Raw genomic sequence first — 17,390 nt, forward strand, 5'->3', positions numbered from 1 at the left:
TTCTGAGCATTCTGAAGTGCACTCAGGTGCTGGATCTTTAGGTTCATGAGCAGATTTCTTGATTGGAGTACTGTGCCAAATACTTGCGCAAGACGTCGAACTGGAATCATCAAAAATTTCACACGAAGCGGTGGAGACATCTGAGACATCAAAAACTTCCAACGAGTTATTCGGTTGTTCCATGTTAAAAAACGACACTGTATGGTCCGATTACGCCTTGATGAGAGTATAACAAATGCTAGCTGGTCTAACTGTGATGAGAACCTGCAAAGATCTGGTTCTCCACACAAAGCGTCCGCCTTTCCTTACTAAGGTGACATATTATGATCAAGATTTTAGACAAAGAATAGCCGCCCTATTGTTTTCTCTGCCGGAAATAACGCTGGCTTTTATAATTCCTTGATTACGTTCTGCAGATGGTTTCAATCAAGTTAATTTCAGTTACTCAAGCTGATTACAACTTTTACTCAAATTTTACGAGCTTACTTCTTTGCTTAGTCTTGAGAAACTGAAAGCCTAGAACAGGCTAATTGAAAAATGACCATTTAACCACGAACACTGAAAAGGACTAGCTTCCGTTCCTGGCAGTCTAAAATTTAAAAACAAACTACATGTAAAAATTCCGTTACTTCATCTCAGTGGTCATCCGAACCAGGCGAGTTATAACTGAAAAAAATCTTATTTCCAAAAAATTTCAGTCAGAATGCAATGTAACTGACGTCGCATCTTGACACCTCCAAACGCCACTCCCACTCATGCAAACTTGAAATGTGAGAATATTTAAATTATTGATTGCATGTAAAAATTCATGCTCTAAGTTCAGTGTTTTGTTATAAGTGAGATCATCAAATTGGAGTTCGCGCAGTTTGTGGATTCTCTGGTCTTGCCTGATTCTGATAAGTGTTGTTCTTCAGTGTTACTGACTTGAAATAATGCCGTCCACGTCCCAAGCAGAGAAACTGTGGTACATAAAGGTTATTGTTGGTAAAGCGAAAGTTTTTAGAAACGGTGTCAGCTTGAAAAGTTCGAAGGGAGCAGTATACGGATGTCTACTGGATGTGAGCACAGCTTTTCCACCACACAAAAACAAGGAAAGGATGATTCAGGTGAAAAGACAAACTTTATTTTATTTGGGATGCCTCGCTCGTTGCGCGTTCTTTCAGGCAACGGCTAAGACATACCTAGAATTTGCAAATCTCTATAGAGACTTCTTTACGACCTCTCTAAATCAGAGTGATGCGCTTGCTTATTAAATAACCTGGCTGCAATGGCTAGCATAGGCGTCTTTAAAGTGCACAGTTAGTGGGTGGGAATGCGCGTTTTCTCTGAACACCATTGAGATAAATGTTACAAACTGACAATCTGGCAATTTGATTTAACGTCTTCCTTTGACCCTGAAATTCGCAACATTTGAAATGCAATAGTGTGAAGTTAAAAAGAACATCGCGTTTGCAGTTTTCGAAGCAGCTTTCACTTTAGCAGTTGCACATTTTTCTTTTACCCAAAAATCTTGACGTGAAGGTTTAAATCTTTAAGCTTGGAATTGTTTTTGTAGATTAGAAAACTGCCATTGAAACTTTACTCATTCATTTCCACCCTAATATAAAGATGATGTCTCACGTATTCTACCTATCAAACTACAATAGTTCCGTTCAGCTTTGCGAGAAAGCGCGAGGAAAAAATGAAACATCACGTGGCGCATCCGGGGTGTGTCGGAAAGCCTGGGAGCAAGTTGAACAGTATGGTCACCCCCTCCCCTAGGCTGGACAGAAAACTCCAGCTCTGCGGTCCAGTTGAAACTTCTTTTTTTTGTTTTTGCTGCAGCTGGAGTTAGAGCAAGATGATTCAGGAAGTAAAACCACGAAAGTTGCACTGCTTTGTGCCAAGTACTTTAACCGCTTTGCGTCGAGTCCCCCATTCAACGACTGCTGTGATCGAGACACTGAAAACCTGGCCAAAGAGATGCGACGCGCGCTCGCGACACTTCAATGTCCTCAAAATCTTGAGCAGAATGCCGCTGACAACGAAACTCGTGCCACCCCATCTGCTACCCCAAGGGTCACCCCAAGGAATGTTGACGGTTTTCAAGATGTGGACGCACTGTCAAATGAAGGTGAAGAAGGTGGAAGGGAAGAGGAATCTGCGGGAACAAGTCAGGGTGCAACTGAAACCCCTGTTTCTAGGAAGCAGCTGCAAAAGGGAAAAAAACGGCTGACGTTTTCGGGTGAAGTTCCAGAACCGTCCAAAAAGCAGAAAAATGATGACTTACAACACTCCTGCGAGGACTGTCTCGTTAGCGGTAAGCAAACGTCCATACCGTAGACACCCTATTAGTATTTGCTACATCCATTTTCAAATTTTAGCACGTTGCCCGCCGTTTTTCTGAACCGTTAAATCATTTGTTTTCTCTTCTTGAAGTTAAAGTAGAAGTTCGCCCGCGTTTGCTTAATACAGAAACTTTGTAACAAGAGTGGCAGCCTACAAAGTTCCTCACACTTGTCGAAATTGGGATCGAATACGAATGTTGGAATCTCGAATGGTCTTCAGAAAAGAATCCCAGATAGTCCGCTCTCATCAGAATTTGTCCTTTAGATAAGTGCTTTTTAAGTCAAACCTTTTAAAAAAAATTATTCGTTTGGTGATGTTTCGCTGCCTTAGCTGTTGACATTGCATATGACCCTGAAGCCTTTGCTGCTTTGTCAGGCTCGCTGATGACTAAAAGAAGGCCAATTGACACCTAATCGACATATGATTAAGTGTATTTCTTGACCATGGTCAAGCATGCATATGGTATTTCATGGTTGGCAAAACGTTAAATTTTGGGTATCTTCAAATCTTTGTTCTTATTTAAGGTGCAGTGTGTCTTCATAGACAATTTTGTTAATTCCTGATCATTATTAATAAATTACTGAGCCACTTTGCTTTGCAAATTTCTTGGACATGGTTGTCCATGGTATTCCATGTTTTAGTCAAGACATAATTAGTTACATACATGTAAAGGTGATAAGAATCCCCTCTTGATTCCTGACTGACTGTGTAACCATGGTCAACCGGAAGCCAGGGGTCTTATGAGTTAAAACAAGAAATAAAGAAGAGCTAATAAGACATGTACATGTATGTACTAACTGCAAAAGCAGAGTTATCTTAATAAGTTTCTGGATTTTTGTTTACTAATTAGTAGTTCTGAAACTGACTGACTGACTACACCATCATGGCCGCCATTTCTTTGTTTTGGAACACCAACATGGCCACCATGATGCGCTTTTGATCATATTTGCATTGAAAGGCGTGTTATAAATTTTTAATTAATAATAATTAATTAATTAAGTGACATCATGTGAAAACGCTACACATTGGCAGGAATTTTTCTGAGATTTTTGTCTTTTTTCTTGATATGCAGCGACATCGCACTTTATTGCTGTTGGAAACTTGGAGTTACCTCCAAAATGTAGGCAATTTAGAAGAGTGAATGCAAATTTTGTTGACAGCTTGGAGGCTGAAATGCAAAAAAACCCAGGTGGGAGTTATGGGTCACTTTTTGTATTGGTCAAAGGAATATCAGATAAGAAAGTATGGAAAGCAGAGGAGAAAGACTCACATCGATATGAAGTTCTTGGTGGAACACATCTATCACTGGCCACCAAAAACCTCCATGCAAAACATCCTGAGAACCAGCACTTCTCAGGGAGAATGTGCACGATTTACGTTGGCCTTTCTGATGAACAGGCAATTTACTTAGGAGCCATGCACCAACAGTCTTCTATGTTTCAACACAATGTTTCATACAGGGAGGAGGTTAGTCAAAGTTTGATTAACATAAAACAAAACTAATACAGGCCAATTTAGCACTGTCACTCACTTAGATTAAATGAACCATAAATTTAAAGCATTGAAACAGAAGATATTGACAAAGTTGTATGTACATCACTGATAGAGCGATTTTCAATTGAGTGTTGAAAGTAATTAGCAAATTGCATTGGTTTTGCATTACTTCGCTCAGTGATTGGTTCAAAGTCCTCACACCATTTTGTCAACCAATCAGAAGTGAAACCAAAACGAATCGTGGCTTGCACTTGCACATTTTCCCACGCTTTGTGTCGGCTAAGTGTAATTACTTTGAGTTTTGACTGGTTTACTGGATTGTCTCCGTCCTTTTGATTTGGCCAAAGTAATTACTTTTAGTTTTGGTTTTATGACACTCGATTGAAAATTACTTTAATATAGAGGGCCAAATTACTTTATTCTGCTGATTGGTTAATTAAAGAGGGTTTTATTAATTCCTAATTTTGGGCCATATTGCTGACGTGCTATTGGTTGGATCTTCCACAGAGTATTCCTCTGTTCAGTAACTTTCCAAAATTACCAAGTGAAGGTTGTTAAAACCACATTTGAAATTGTTGCGAAATCCTTGTGTGATGTCGGTGAAAGACTGCCTTATACTGTACATGACAGTCTATGACAAAGTGATGTTGAACTTGAATCGCTTTTGGTGGACAAAGTTTTAAATTTGGCTTCGTACATCATCTGGGCACTCTAATGTTCTGGTTGCAACACTGTACCGTACATGAATTGATACATGTGTGCATTAATTACTTGGATATCGAAAGATGCCTTACTCCCCATGTCAATAATCTTGGTACCTTGATGTCCAGCCATGCCTCGGGTCTTGAGTTTGAAGATCAAGGAGCGCAATCATTTTTTATGTCTCCTTTCCAGTTTTATAACCATAATGAAAGGAAAATTCAATTAAGCAGATTACCAAGAGCAGACGATGTTTGCAGAAAGCATCATTCTCCAAATTACTTAGTGTGTGTATGAAAAAGACTACTTTTTGAATTATCCTCAGGTTGAGCGATGTCGTTTTCAGTTATTTGGTCAGGAGAATATTGAAGGAGATCCACCAGAACCACTAACATCTTGGAGGGATGATTGCTCTTTAATATTACACAAAGAGGTAATCTTATTTGGCAGTGGTACATTGTACATTTTATATTGTATGTAGTTAGGTGTTTTTCTGCAGTGTCACAGGGAAATTTCTGAAATAGATACCAATTTAAATTTTGTATTCATTTGGTTGGTGGTATCATTAAAAAAAGAAAGTACTTTTCAGCGATATATCCTATGTGCTTTTGTTCAGTTATATGAACCGACATACACTTTCCATTGAATTGGTTACAAAGACAATGAAATTGAAAATCAAGCTGCACATAGGTGCATTATACTGATCATCTTGCAAAATAATTAATACATAACTTCTACATTTGCAGAAAAAGGCCCTTAGTGAAGTCTTTGCCATGGCCAGAGTCGGTAAGGACGTCTGGAAAGAGTTCCAAGAAGTCAACACTTTGTTTGAAAAGGGAGGCTTAAAGGGCCAGAAAGTTAACAGTGGAGATGTTTTGCGTGGAAGTATAAACTTAAAGCAATGGCACATGAAGCCTTTAAGTAACCTGAGTGATGGACAAAAACTTAGATTGTTAAGAAAGGTAAAATACTGTGACTGAGGGGGGTGTCTTGAAAACAAAGACACCCAAGACTCTAAGACAGAGAATTTAACCCAAACCCCTCAGTTTGGCTAACCCTAGGCCTGAAGTTGATTTTTGGGCCTAATGTTAGCCAAATTGAGGGTTTTGTGTTACTGTCTTTGTTTTTGAGGCTTAGGGGTCTTATGGGGGCTATGTTTTCAAGACATGCAACTGAGACTGTGGTCTAGTTATACATACATGTACATATACTGTAGTAGGGTTGTTGCTAAATAAATTCAATGCATAGTATAACTGTGATTATTTCATAATTTACATACATGTAGCTGTACCATTTTGTGATCTGAGAATGTCTGAAGTTGAAATATTATTGATATTGACTGAGGTTCACCCGTGATTTTTTTAGCTTTGACTACATGTACATGTATGACATGTCAGGGATAACATACCATCATGCATTTTAAAGAAACCTATGTTCAGTTGATCATATTTTTGGAACCAAAGAGGGGTATTGATGAGCACAAGTTTAAGTTCTGACTTAACTAGTCTTACAAATGGGTTTCTCTGAACAAAAAATATTGTACTTTAAACCAGAAAAGTTGCAGCATGCTCTTACATGTAACTTGTATTTGAAACAAATATTTTATTCTGTACAGCTTAGCTTCTGTAGCATGTACTGGTCCATTGTAATAATGTGCAGTACCTTTTCATTCAGGTCAAAGAAAAGAAACTCAGCTTAAAAGAGCTGAAGGAAGAGGCTCAAAATGTGAAAACTCTTTCTCAAGCACAAGGGGCCATTTTGAGATTTTTCCATTTGGAGCACTGGCAAGATGCTGTGGAGAGGTTTGGTGGCAGTGTTTCCTTGGAAAGGCTTTCACGGTTTAAGGTACAGTCTTTTTCATCAATAAGGTCAACTTTCATATAGATTGGCAAGGTAATAACTAAACCACAATCATCAGTGTCCATCCTGTTTTCTGAACAATTGTATTATTATTCTGGTTAATGCCATCTTTTTTTCTTTGATTAGAAAACAATAACAGTTTTCAAAACAAAACACTGTAATTGATGACAAAATATAGACTGCACAAAAAATACTTAGTATTATGCAAAGCATTTCCTCAAATTCAATGTAAGTCCAACGATCAATGCTTATGCATGTGTATGTTTTACAGTATGGTCTCTGCATAGATCAGACTGGTTGACCTTATGCTGTATCTCTACGCAAACCTGGGCTACAATGCAATCTATGCAATGTATTGTATGTAATCGCCTTTACTTCTTTGTCTAGGACAATATTCTTAAAGTTCATATTCTATTTACACTTCAGGGTGATTTTGAGAAGCTTCATGAATTTAAAATGTTTCTAAGACATCTGGAAAAGCGGGGAGTGGCAACATACGAGGAGCATGGGGAAATGATCATTGGCATCGCCAATGGTGAGATACAAGGACATTTGGTCTTTTCAAAGTTTGACGAGGTAGATATATCTGCTTCATACTTTGAAAATGGTGCCTTTTTGTCAATTGGACATGTTGGATGCCATTCTGAAGTAAGTACAAGATTTTACTTTGAGCCAAATACAGTTTATTTGAGGAAAAAGAATACAACTGCTGCAAAATGTAATAATATAAATTCTTATAAATTAATACAGAGCATTTTCACATGACATTGTGGTGGCTATGTTCGTCTACCACACAAATCTTCTGGAAATTATACTCCAATTTTATTTAAATATTTTCCTTTGTTTCAATAAACCAATATGCTGTTGGTCACATGAGTGAAAAGTTCTGCTCCAGTCTAAATTTTGTTTCAAGATGGGTTTTTTTGTGTACTGTTATTTTTAAGATTAATGTAGGAAACAAAGCAATATCATCATTGCAAACTGTGCAGGGTCCCTACATGTACATATATCACTGATGATGCATACAGTTGCCATATTGAACAGCACCAAGAAATCACATACATGTTTGGGAGGGGAACTAGACTGCACGCAGTCCCTTCTGAGTTAGTTGAACCGCCCGCTTTGGTCATGCAAGCGAGCCAAGGGGATAAGATATAGCTACATGTATGTCTTCTCCCCTCGGCTCACTTGGTGGACCAAAGCGGGGGGTTGGACGAACTCAGAAGGGACTGCAAGCAGTCTAAAGGCAAACAGGCCTCTCATATGTACAGTGTTGTAGCTATGAAGTATAGTTTTCATGTCTAATTATTGTTGTTTTTTCTTTGAGGACATCGATGAAGAAGTTAGCACTGTTGTTGACATGACTGTGCAAATAAATTTCAAGAGGCTAATGACCATGTTCAACATCATCATTGTATGCTCTGCAGCAGCATTGCATCATGTGCAGATGAAAATGGCATCTGCTGGAGCAGGCCAAATTCAAACTGGGTTTATAGCGAAAAGAAAGCATGTACCAAATTCAAAAGGTAAATATCATATCACACTTTTTTCCTTGTTCTTTTTTCAAACTCTTAATTCTTGCATTTTATGAAACACTCTTGGCAACAATGGACTGTTTCTATTGATTTAACTGGAGCTTTGAAGCCAAGAAAGACTATTAAAGTTAAACATAACAACCAAAAGTCACAGCTTGTTCTTTGTTTACGGTTTGTTTTTGTTGGTTTTTGTCCTTTTGTTTTGAGATTTGCATTTAATTGCTTTTTATGTATCTACATGTATATTTCAGAGTTACTGATGACCAAGACTGTTGACTGTTTTGTTGTTGGCCACTGGGCATTGTCGCACAATAAGTTGACAGAAAGGCATGTGTCAAGGCACATGACAAATCTTATTGACGTTCAAATGGAGGAAGATGGCTACCCACAAGATATGTATGAGTGTTTCATACAAACATTTTCGAAAGAGGGCGACCTTGTCTTGGACATTGGAAGTGAGAATGGTAATATTTAGTTTGTTCTTGTTGTTTTATGCACTGTAACATGTACATTGTATATGTACACACACATTTTCTTCAGCATTTTTGCATCCATGTGCTGCAATACACTGCAGCGAAAAAATTTCTTCGCATCTGCACAAGTTAACTTACGTTTTATATGATAGAATAGTGTATTTAAAAAACTTCTGCAGAGTTTTAGCCAAAGCCTCTTGCCCCCCCCCCCCCACCCCCCCAAAAAGGATCAGCTGATCGATTAAGTTTTTTTACCTAGTTGCATGGCAATAAATGTGTAAAGGTATTTTGCATGGGTATTAATCATTGTCATCAAACATACCAGTAAAGACATTCCCTCCTCAGTTATTTATTGACTTCTGAAGTGAATCTGAGATTGGGTCTCACCCAAGGAAACTTAGGAGGTTACATGACGTAATTCATCTGATTGCCTTTTTTAAAGTTATCTGTTTGTCGGTTTTCGAGTGATGCAAGCGTAATAATTACGAAATATCATTCTTTAGGAAATGGGATGCTGGCAAGCTTAAAGCTGAAGAGGCCAAGCATTTTCATTTCGGAGAGTCTGCGGGAAGGAAAAGACAAAGCGGAATTTGCAGAACAGCTAAAAGAGAGAGCGGCTTTCTTTGGAGGCACCCAGTAACATAATTGTATGTGTAGGTAATCACATGATTTTTCTCGTGAAATTTGGAATAAATAAGCACGAGTAAAAAAATTTTTTTCAAAGAGGACCAAAATTGCATGAGCCTGTAGTGCGAGTGCAATTCGTAGTCTTTGAAAAAATTTAGAAGCGCTTATTTATTCCAAATTGCACGAGAAAAATCATGTGATTACTTATTAATAATATACATGGAAAAATTCTAGATGGTTAAGCAGAAGCCACGCAATCGGAAAAAAATTGCGCTTTCTAGGGCGCGCGCCTGATTTGAAAACAAAAGGTTTGATTGGATAAACAAGTAGAGTGATATAAAATAAATATCAAAAAGTGTCAGTAGTTTTTTAAAAAATCACAGACGTTTCGGGTGTAGAACCCTTCTTCAGTGTGAAGAAAATCGGTTTTCAAACTGAAGAAGGGTTCTCCACCCGAAACGTCTGTGATTTTTTTTTAAAAAACAACTGACACTTTTTGATATTTATTTTATATCACTCTACTTGTTTATTGCTTTTAAAGTGTCATGCATCTCTTACAAAGAGATTTGATTGGTTCTGAACAAACCCTATTGTTTATAAGCCAATCATAATCAACAAGTTAGATGTATAATTTGCACTGGTGTTGCACTTTTTGCACAGTGTTACACCTAAACTGCATTGCTCTCAGCCAATCTGATCGAATAATTTTTTCATGTATATTATCAGCATTTTTTATGTCAATATTTGATTGTGATAAAAATAAAAAAAAACAAAAGAAGGAATTTCACCCCTCGATATGTTTAACTTGCGAACAAGCGTTGTTGCTTTGTTGTGACTTTTCAGCGGAAATATATATTAAAGCGTCTTTAATATCTCGAGTTAAATTAAGTAAACAACAGCAATGAAACACGTTTGGTTAAGTTGTACCGTAGAGTTCGTAGGTATACTTGACAAGAATCTCCGCGGTCATTGACTATTTTTCAGCGAAGAGCGCTAAAGGCCCGTGCAAACGCTCGCAGCAACACGCAACATTGTTGGTTCCAACAATGTTGCATCTTGTTGCGCGATGTTAGCCGATCTGTGCAAACGCTCGCAACAAGTCACAACATGTTGGGTCTTTAGATGAGAGTCGCATGTATTTGTATGGATACGTGGCATGTAGTGCGCGTACGCCGGCGCAAAAATTGTTGGATGTGCTGTGCAAACGAACGCAACATTGTTGGACCACGCTTCGATGACCCCGAAACAATAGAAATGTTGGCACTTGTTGGCTCTGAAGTTTGACCAGTTTCAAACTTCATCCAACATCTTCCAACAAGTCGCAACAACACACAACATGGTGTGCAAACGCTCGCAACATGTTGGGCCCCACAATGTTGCGTCTTGTTGGCCAACAATGTTGCGAGCGTTTGCACGGGCCTTAAAGGCAAAAGTGGAAACTATTTGGAAAACAAAAAGCGGTCTCTAAACGCATTCCAAGAGAGTAAATATCGTTTTCTTGTAGGATAAGACTTGAGGGGTCCGAATTTCGGAAGGCATTTCAAGTTGAGTGGTAATCATCGTTTTTTCTCGGATAAGAGTTTAGGGGTCCGAAATTCGGAAAGCATTTCAAGTGATAATCATCGTTTTCTTCTCGGATAAGAGTTAAGGGGTCCGAAATTCGGAAAACCTTTCAAGTTAAATAGTATAATCATGGTTTTTTTCTCCGATAAGAGTCGAGGGGTCCGAAATTCGGAGGGCATTTCAAGTTAAGTAGTAATCATCGTTTTTTGTCGGATAAGACTTGAGGGTCCGAAATTCGGAGGGCATTTCAAGTAAAGTTGTAATTATCATTTTTAACTCTAAGATTTAATCGAGGGGTCCGAAATTCGGAAAGCCTTTCACGTTTAAGTAGCAATCCTAGTTTTTTAGTAGGATACGTGTTGAGGGGTCCGAAATTCGGAAGGCATTTTAAGTTAGGTAGTAATCATGGTATTTTTGTCGGATAAGAGTTAAGGGGTCCGAAATTCGGAAGACCATTCAATGTAGGTTGGTAATGACCGTTTTTGCATTGATGAGTGTGAAGGGTATCCGAAATTCGGAACGTCTTTTTGTAAATATTAAACTGTGTTCTTATGTAGATAGGCTTGCTCAGTGGAAGAATAAAAAGGTGATTTTTGACGGTATTGTGTTTTTTTAAATCGTGACTCGTGTGAACTTGACGGAGACCATATTTTTCTCCGATGGAAAACCTATCTTTGCCTGGATTGGCAAAATTCTTCAGTGCATTATGGTTGTTTTGTACCGAATTTCTCTAAAATGTAATGCCACAAATTAGTTTGGAACGCGTTTTGAAGGAAATCGAATTAAGTGGTCGATTCTTAGGCGGACAGCCTCTTAAGACTTCCAACTTAGCAATAGACCAATTTCGATAAAATTCAGTCTTAGATAAAGGACATCACCTCAGTGCTCTAAGGAGAGAACCCATACAAATCCTTACTTCATTCCCCAGAGCCTGGAAATCATGTTTATTGTTCTAAGCTGAATTTAATATATCGAAATTGGTCTATTACAATACATGTGAACTTCCGTGACCAAAAGACAAGTGGGCAAAGACACAACGAATGCAGAGATACGTAAGAAGGTTTGTCTTTCAAGGTCTTATGCAAACTTTGGCTAACCATTGCATGCAACAACAAAAAACTACAACACTATCCACTTTAACCAACATCAAATGATTTACCTGTGCTGATACCTGCATAGTTGCAGCTTAAATTTTAATTTAAATTTAGATTTAAAGCTTCTTTATATCAGCTCCTTTTGCGTATGCTGACACACCTACTTCAGTTAATAAATTAAGCAAGATGACATTGAATGTAAAATAGGCTTGTAATTTTGTAACGTTGTAACGTTGTATTGTCATAACTCTAGTTCATTTCTGTATTGTTCATATAAATCGATCTCCCTTTTTTCTTTCCTTTCCTTTTCTTTCTTTTTTAAAATCCCCTCCTATTGAATTACCTTATGTTCAAGTTTCCTCTGCCCGCCTCGACTAGCTAAGCTATATGCGAGCACAGGAAGTGGTTATGTATCTTTATGTGAGAGAATAAAATGAAATGATCGAATATTCATGACTATCATACCTTTCCTCATATTGCCTTTTAGGATTTCTTGATCGCATCATCTGGAAAAATACTCACTTCAATTAGATCCAGAAAAAGGCGACGTCTTGACGAAAGAGAAAACACGGAAAAGAAACTCGAAAATTATTCAACTTACCTCTCTGTCCGCCATCTTCCACCGGAGATATCACGTGGCTAGTTTTTGCGGGAATTTCGCGCAAGATCCCAACTGACCGAGAAGAACCTGGCGACGAGTTTGCATCTGTCCAGTCCAATCCGGTCCGGTCCGGTGCGGTGCGGTCCAATCCGATCCGATCCTGGTCTTGCCAACGGCCAATTAACAAGCCCCAGCTAATTTATGGGAATATTTCTGCCGCCGTCGACCTCATCCTTGATTTTTAAGGTTTGCTCAAGTTTATTTTGCCTTAAAAATCAAAGTCTTAAATTGCATTTCGAAACATGAGAAAGATAATTGTCTCCGGTTACTGTACAGTGCACGACCAATTTGATGTTCACGGAATTCTGTGCATGCAAGTAAGGCACACATTTCAGGCGAAGAGTAAAAACGCCTAAAAAGATGTGTCATGCCTGTGCAATATTGACATTGACGAAAATGTTCAGAAAATCTTGTTACAAGTGCTCGCAGATTTTGGGGTATAATGTTTCTCTATTTCTCGTAAAATTTACGCGCTCTCGAATTCTCGGATTCTAGTACTCGTCTTAGGTTTGGATTCTAAGTGTATTTAATTTTAATTTTGGCGCACTCAAAATAACACATACTATAAAGCGCGATGCTGTGATTTTCAAAAAATGCCCCAAAGATTAATGCTCATAATTTATTTTCTGCTTGGTGATCTCCTAAAGAGGTTTGGATCACTGCTCGTCCTTGCCGAAAAATGCGCAGTACTCACACGCTCGCAAAATCCATTTGCTGCCATGCATGTTTCTTCACTTGAATTAAGTCAACTTTATAGCATAATTAATCGAGGGACTGTTATGAAGCCTGAAAACTTTCAAAAGCGAGAATAATGTTGTCGAATTAACAAATTGATGTCGGTTTTTCATGCGTCTGTCCTGTTATTGATCATGAATTGCGTCATAACATTGTCAAAGTAGGTGTGGATCCACGAGGCGATAGCCGAGTGGATCCGCAGACTACTTTGACAATGTTATGACGAAATTCATGATCAATAAAAGGACAGACGCATGAAAAACTGACGTCAATTTGTTTTTTACAAAACCAAAAAGGCAGAGGGGTCAAAATTAAGTCAAAACACGAGAAGAAAGCGAAACAAAATCGCGTCATTTCGCATAAATTATAAATTTATGTGTCTGTCCGCTTATTGACAATAAAAATTAGCCAATGAGCGCGCGAGAATTTTTGCAGTCATTGTAAAAATCGACGTTGAATTGACCGTGACCGCGGGCACAATCTTTTGTCTTTGCTTCGCACGAATTCACAAATTAGGAGCGCATAATTTAATTGAAAAATTTGATTGGCTAATTTCTCGAGAAAAGGTGTGTTTTGTTTACCGTCAAGGCCAAAAATACAGACAAAAACATGAACGAAAAAGGCTTTTCGAGTTTCACAACCATCTCCATGCAATAATTATGTTTATAGTAAACAAAAATTGATGAACATCAAAAGGTCAATGGTTCTTTCACGCTCAAAACCTGCCAGAAATCCAAACACAATTTTCTGTAGATTCCAAGACCTAAAGGAGCTGGCTGCTGGTAGGGATCGATCCCGGGCACCATTCATTTTGCCACATTTAGGGCAACCAGCTCCTTAAAAAATCCTGTGGTCAATAATCTCAAAGCTATTAGACAAGAACATCATCTAATTATTAGAACCATTCAGATTTATTCCCAACTATTGTTGCATGTAAAATGCATGCTCGCTTCCAATATTGAGACTAACTTGAACAGCATTTTCATTGAGAGGGATTATTAGAATACTTAATGCACTGAGTAGACATTCTCTGGAAACCCTACGTTTTTAGCATTTAACGTTCTTTTATGACAAAAATACAAATAATAAATGGACAAGCAGAGCATGTTGAGACGTCACTGTATTTGTTGCTTTGGCTTCACAAGGTATCATAAACTGAATGTCACATGACCTGCAGTCTCATTAATAAGTAAATTTGAAGTAACTCACGTGTGAAGCACTTTGCTGCAACAAAACGTATGCCTGGTTTCCCATTTTCATGATTCAAAGTTGCTCTCCAAACTGTTCCAAATGCACCTGAGCCGATGACGTCTTCAAGTCTTATTCGGTCACGAGATATCTCCCATTTATCCACTTTAACATCCGTCAACTTCATCCCATGACTTTCTTCAAAATCTCTTGATCTTAAATCCAGAAATTCAGATGATTATACTCTAATCAGTTAAGTCTGTTCAAATATAAGTGCTACACGACCAACGTTTGCAAAAACGTAATCCTTCCTTGTGCTTGTACGTATACATGTTCATTGCCGTGATTTTAACATCTTCAGTTCCCACGGTCAGCTCCTGTCTGACCTTGTAGCTCAGTCGGTAGAGCAGCGATGATCTAACCCGAAGGTCTTGGGTTCAATTCCCACCCTGGTCGCAGTTTTTCTCGGTTCTCGTGTGAGCCCACCATTTCCATTAGTAGGGCTAACGCTCACATAGCGTAGATACCTAGCACTTCACATTACACTCTAATCAGTTAAGTCCTATTCAATGGTGGGTTGACTGTTTTTCACTAAATTGTGGCATGGAATTAAAGCTTACATGCACTTCTTACACACTCTGCTGATAGGTCATTGATCTGTTCACTAGATCCTACATATTGAACAATCAAAGACACGAAACTAATTCCTCTGAGATAATAACAATGGAAGGTAAGAGAAACGATAATTATTGCAGTAATCGTTCAAGTAGAATTGTGAGATCATTGATCAAAACTGTGTTTGAACTACAAGTAAAGACCATGAATTGACCAAAGCTCCAGTGATGCAATTCACTAAGTATGTACACTTATCCACATATCCTAAATTTGCATTATTTGAATTACTTTTTTTAAATATTAAGGTGCTTGAAATTTCAGAGAAAAGACAAAAGAAAAAGATTACACGATATCACTTTTTTTCATGTTGTGACATTAAACCTCATAAGAAGTCTCATTATATAATCAACAAAATGTCTTGTTTCTGATTGGCCAATGGCGAATGCCTAAATAGGTTATAGAGTGCAATCCAGGTTATAGAGTGCAATACGGAAGTTGCAATGGAAACACCGGGGAAGCGCCAAATTTGAACACCAAAGTGAAAAAAAATGGCTGACAGTCGGTTTGCTTTGTCAAACCAAAACACCGTTGAGCAACTTAAAGAAAATGTGAAAAACAAAAACACGTTGAAAGCTACACAGGCCTGGTTGAATGTCTGGAAAACATGGGCGACTGAAAGGAAACTTAACCCGAAACTGTAAAAATACGAGCACAAACAAATTAGCGCATTTGAGTAATTTTGTTGAGAATATAATACATAAAAAATCGTATGAACCAGCTCGTGCATTTCGTGATTTATGGTCACTCGTGATGTTTTGAATGTTCTCAAATTGCACTCGCCTACAGCTCGTGCAATTTTGAGAACTTTTAAATCACGAAATGCACTCGCGTTCGTACGATTTTCTATACTTATTCTAATAAAGGATATCGTGGCCACGGAAGAAGTATAGTAGTTGGGGGTATCAGCACATTTTCAGCATTTTGTTCTAATAATAAATTAAAACTGCTTTAATAATTTCACCTTGAGATTTGACCTCTGGAAAAATATTAGTGTTTTAATAAAAATTCAAAATTAGTGTTTTAATAAAAATTCAAAATGGTGTTTTAATGAAAACAATCAGTGCTGGAATTTAACCTCAAATTTCAACATAAATTACATCTCGAAATTTATCTACAAATATCACAACAAATAAAAATAAAAATTCAAAATTAGTGTTTTAATAAAAAACTCTTTTAATAATTTATGTTGGTGTTTTAATAGAATAAGTATGTTTAAAAATTGCATTTCTGCAAATTTTTATTATTTCATTTTAATTTGGGTTTTGTAAAAAATTCAAATTCAAAATACAACAATTATATTCAGAAATAAATTCCATATCAAAATTAATCGATATGTTTAAAAGATTTCATAATCGTAATTTTTTGGTATTCTACCTTTTACTGGTTTTCCTATTATGATATTTTTATCTGGTTTAATGATTTTTTTAGGGCCCCGTTTACGAAATACAGGTGTTTTATTGTGCATTGTAAATTTAGTTTTATTGTTTATTTTTGTTTTTTGTTTGGCTTTTGATTTTTTTTTTATTTGAGGTTTTGGTTTTGGTGTTTTGACTTTATTTTTATTTAAAAGATGTCTGACTAATATCCAAGTATTTATGATAACTGAGATAACTTCATCTCGTTTTAACTTTGAATATTGAAAGTTAACTTTGACTAATTTAACCTGTTGTTTGAATTCTTTAACAGTAAGATTTTGAAGATGATCAAGGAATTTGCTTTTAAGAATTAAAATTTGTTTTTTTACGTTTGACATTTTATAACATTATTGTACATAAAAATGAAATATTAATAAAATAATATAATGATTTGTGAAAATTTACATAACAAAAAGTTATTTTTAAAACAATATGTCATACATCCTTTTTGTGTTGTAAAAATACAATAAATAAACAATACAAGAGTCAGGGAGTCAGGGTGGTTTAGTGGTCATCAACCATACCTCCCACCTCTGTGACCCGGGTTCAACTCTGGCTCGGGTTGTATGTGGGCTGAGTTTCAGTCGATCTCAATTTGACTCGTAAACATACTGATAAAGACATTCACGTAAGATATCATTGTCATGTTACTGGAAAATACAGAGGTAGTAATCTTAATTATAAATTTACTGAAAAAATACCTGTTATTTTCCATAATCTTAAGAGGTTATGATAGCCATTTCATTTTGCACCAAATAGGTCAAAGAGCTAAATATCAACTTACAAAAACAAAAAAAGAGAAAAATCCCAAATGAGTATTAATGCTATTCCTAATAATGTGGAAAAGTATGTGGCATTCATGATTGGTAATAATCTTTTTATTGACAGCTTTCAATTTATGAGTTCAAGTCTTGAAAAATTGGTAAATAATTTACCTGATGAAGCATTGAAATGCACAAAATAAACATTCAAAAATGACAGTCCTTGGGATGCACGATCTTTTGATAATTTTCAAAAGCTTAAGTGGCTGCCAATCGATCAAA

The 17,390-nt window shown here is 37.1% G+C and overlaps 2 protein-coding genes across 2 annotated transcripts in view; one reads left to right on the forward strand and one right to left on the reverse strand.

Annotated features, from left to right (window-relative positions):
* The window catches only part of LOC138013334 (tyrosine kinase receptor Cad96Ca-like), a 54,929-nt gene extending 40,485 nt beyond the window's left edge, over positions 1-14,444 (reverse strand). The window contains exon 1 of the mRNA XM_068860380.1: positions 14,279-14,444. Coding sequence (XP_068716481.1) covers positions 14,279-14,444 — 166 coding nt within the window. The remainder of the gene's footprint in view (positions 1-14,278) is intronic.
* Positions 933-9,371, forward strand: LOC137967469 (uncharacterized). Its single transcript, XM_068813985.1, has 10 exons — positions 933-1,106; positions 1,825-2,299; positions 3,401-3,795; positions 4,847-4,954; positions 5,268-5,483; positions 6,196-6,366; positions 6,808-7,029; positions 7,709-7,907; positions 8,168-8,380; positions 8,893-9,371. The coding sequence occupies exons 1-10, from the start codon at positions 933-935 to the stop codon at positions 9,027-9,029; spliced, it is 2,310 nt and encodes a 769-aa protein (XP_068670086.1). The 3' UTR covers positions 9,030-9,371.
* Positions 14,445-17,390: the final 2,946 nt, after the last annotated feature.

This window comes from Montipora foliosa, chromosome 8 (genome assembly GCF_036669935.1).
Source record: "Montipora foliosa isolate CH-2021 chromosome 8, ASM3666993v2, whole genome shotgun sequence".
NCBI classification, from domain to species: domain Eukaryota; kingdom Metazoa; phylum Cnidaria; class Anthozoa; order Scleractinia; family Acroporidae; genus Montipora; species Montipora foliosa.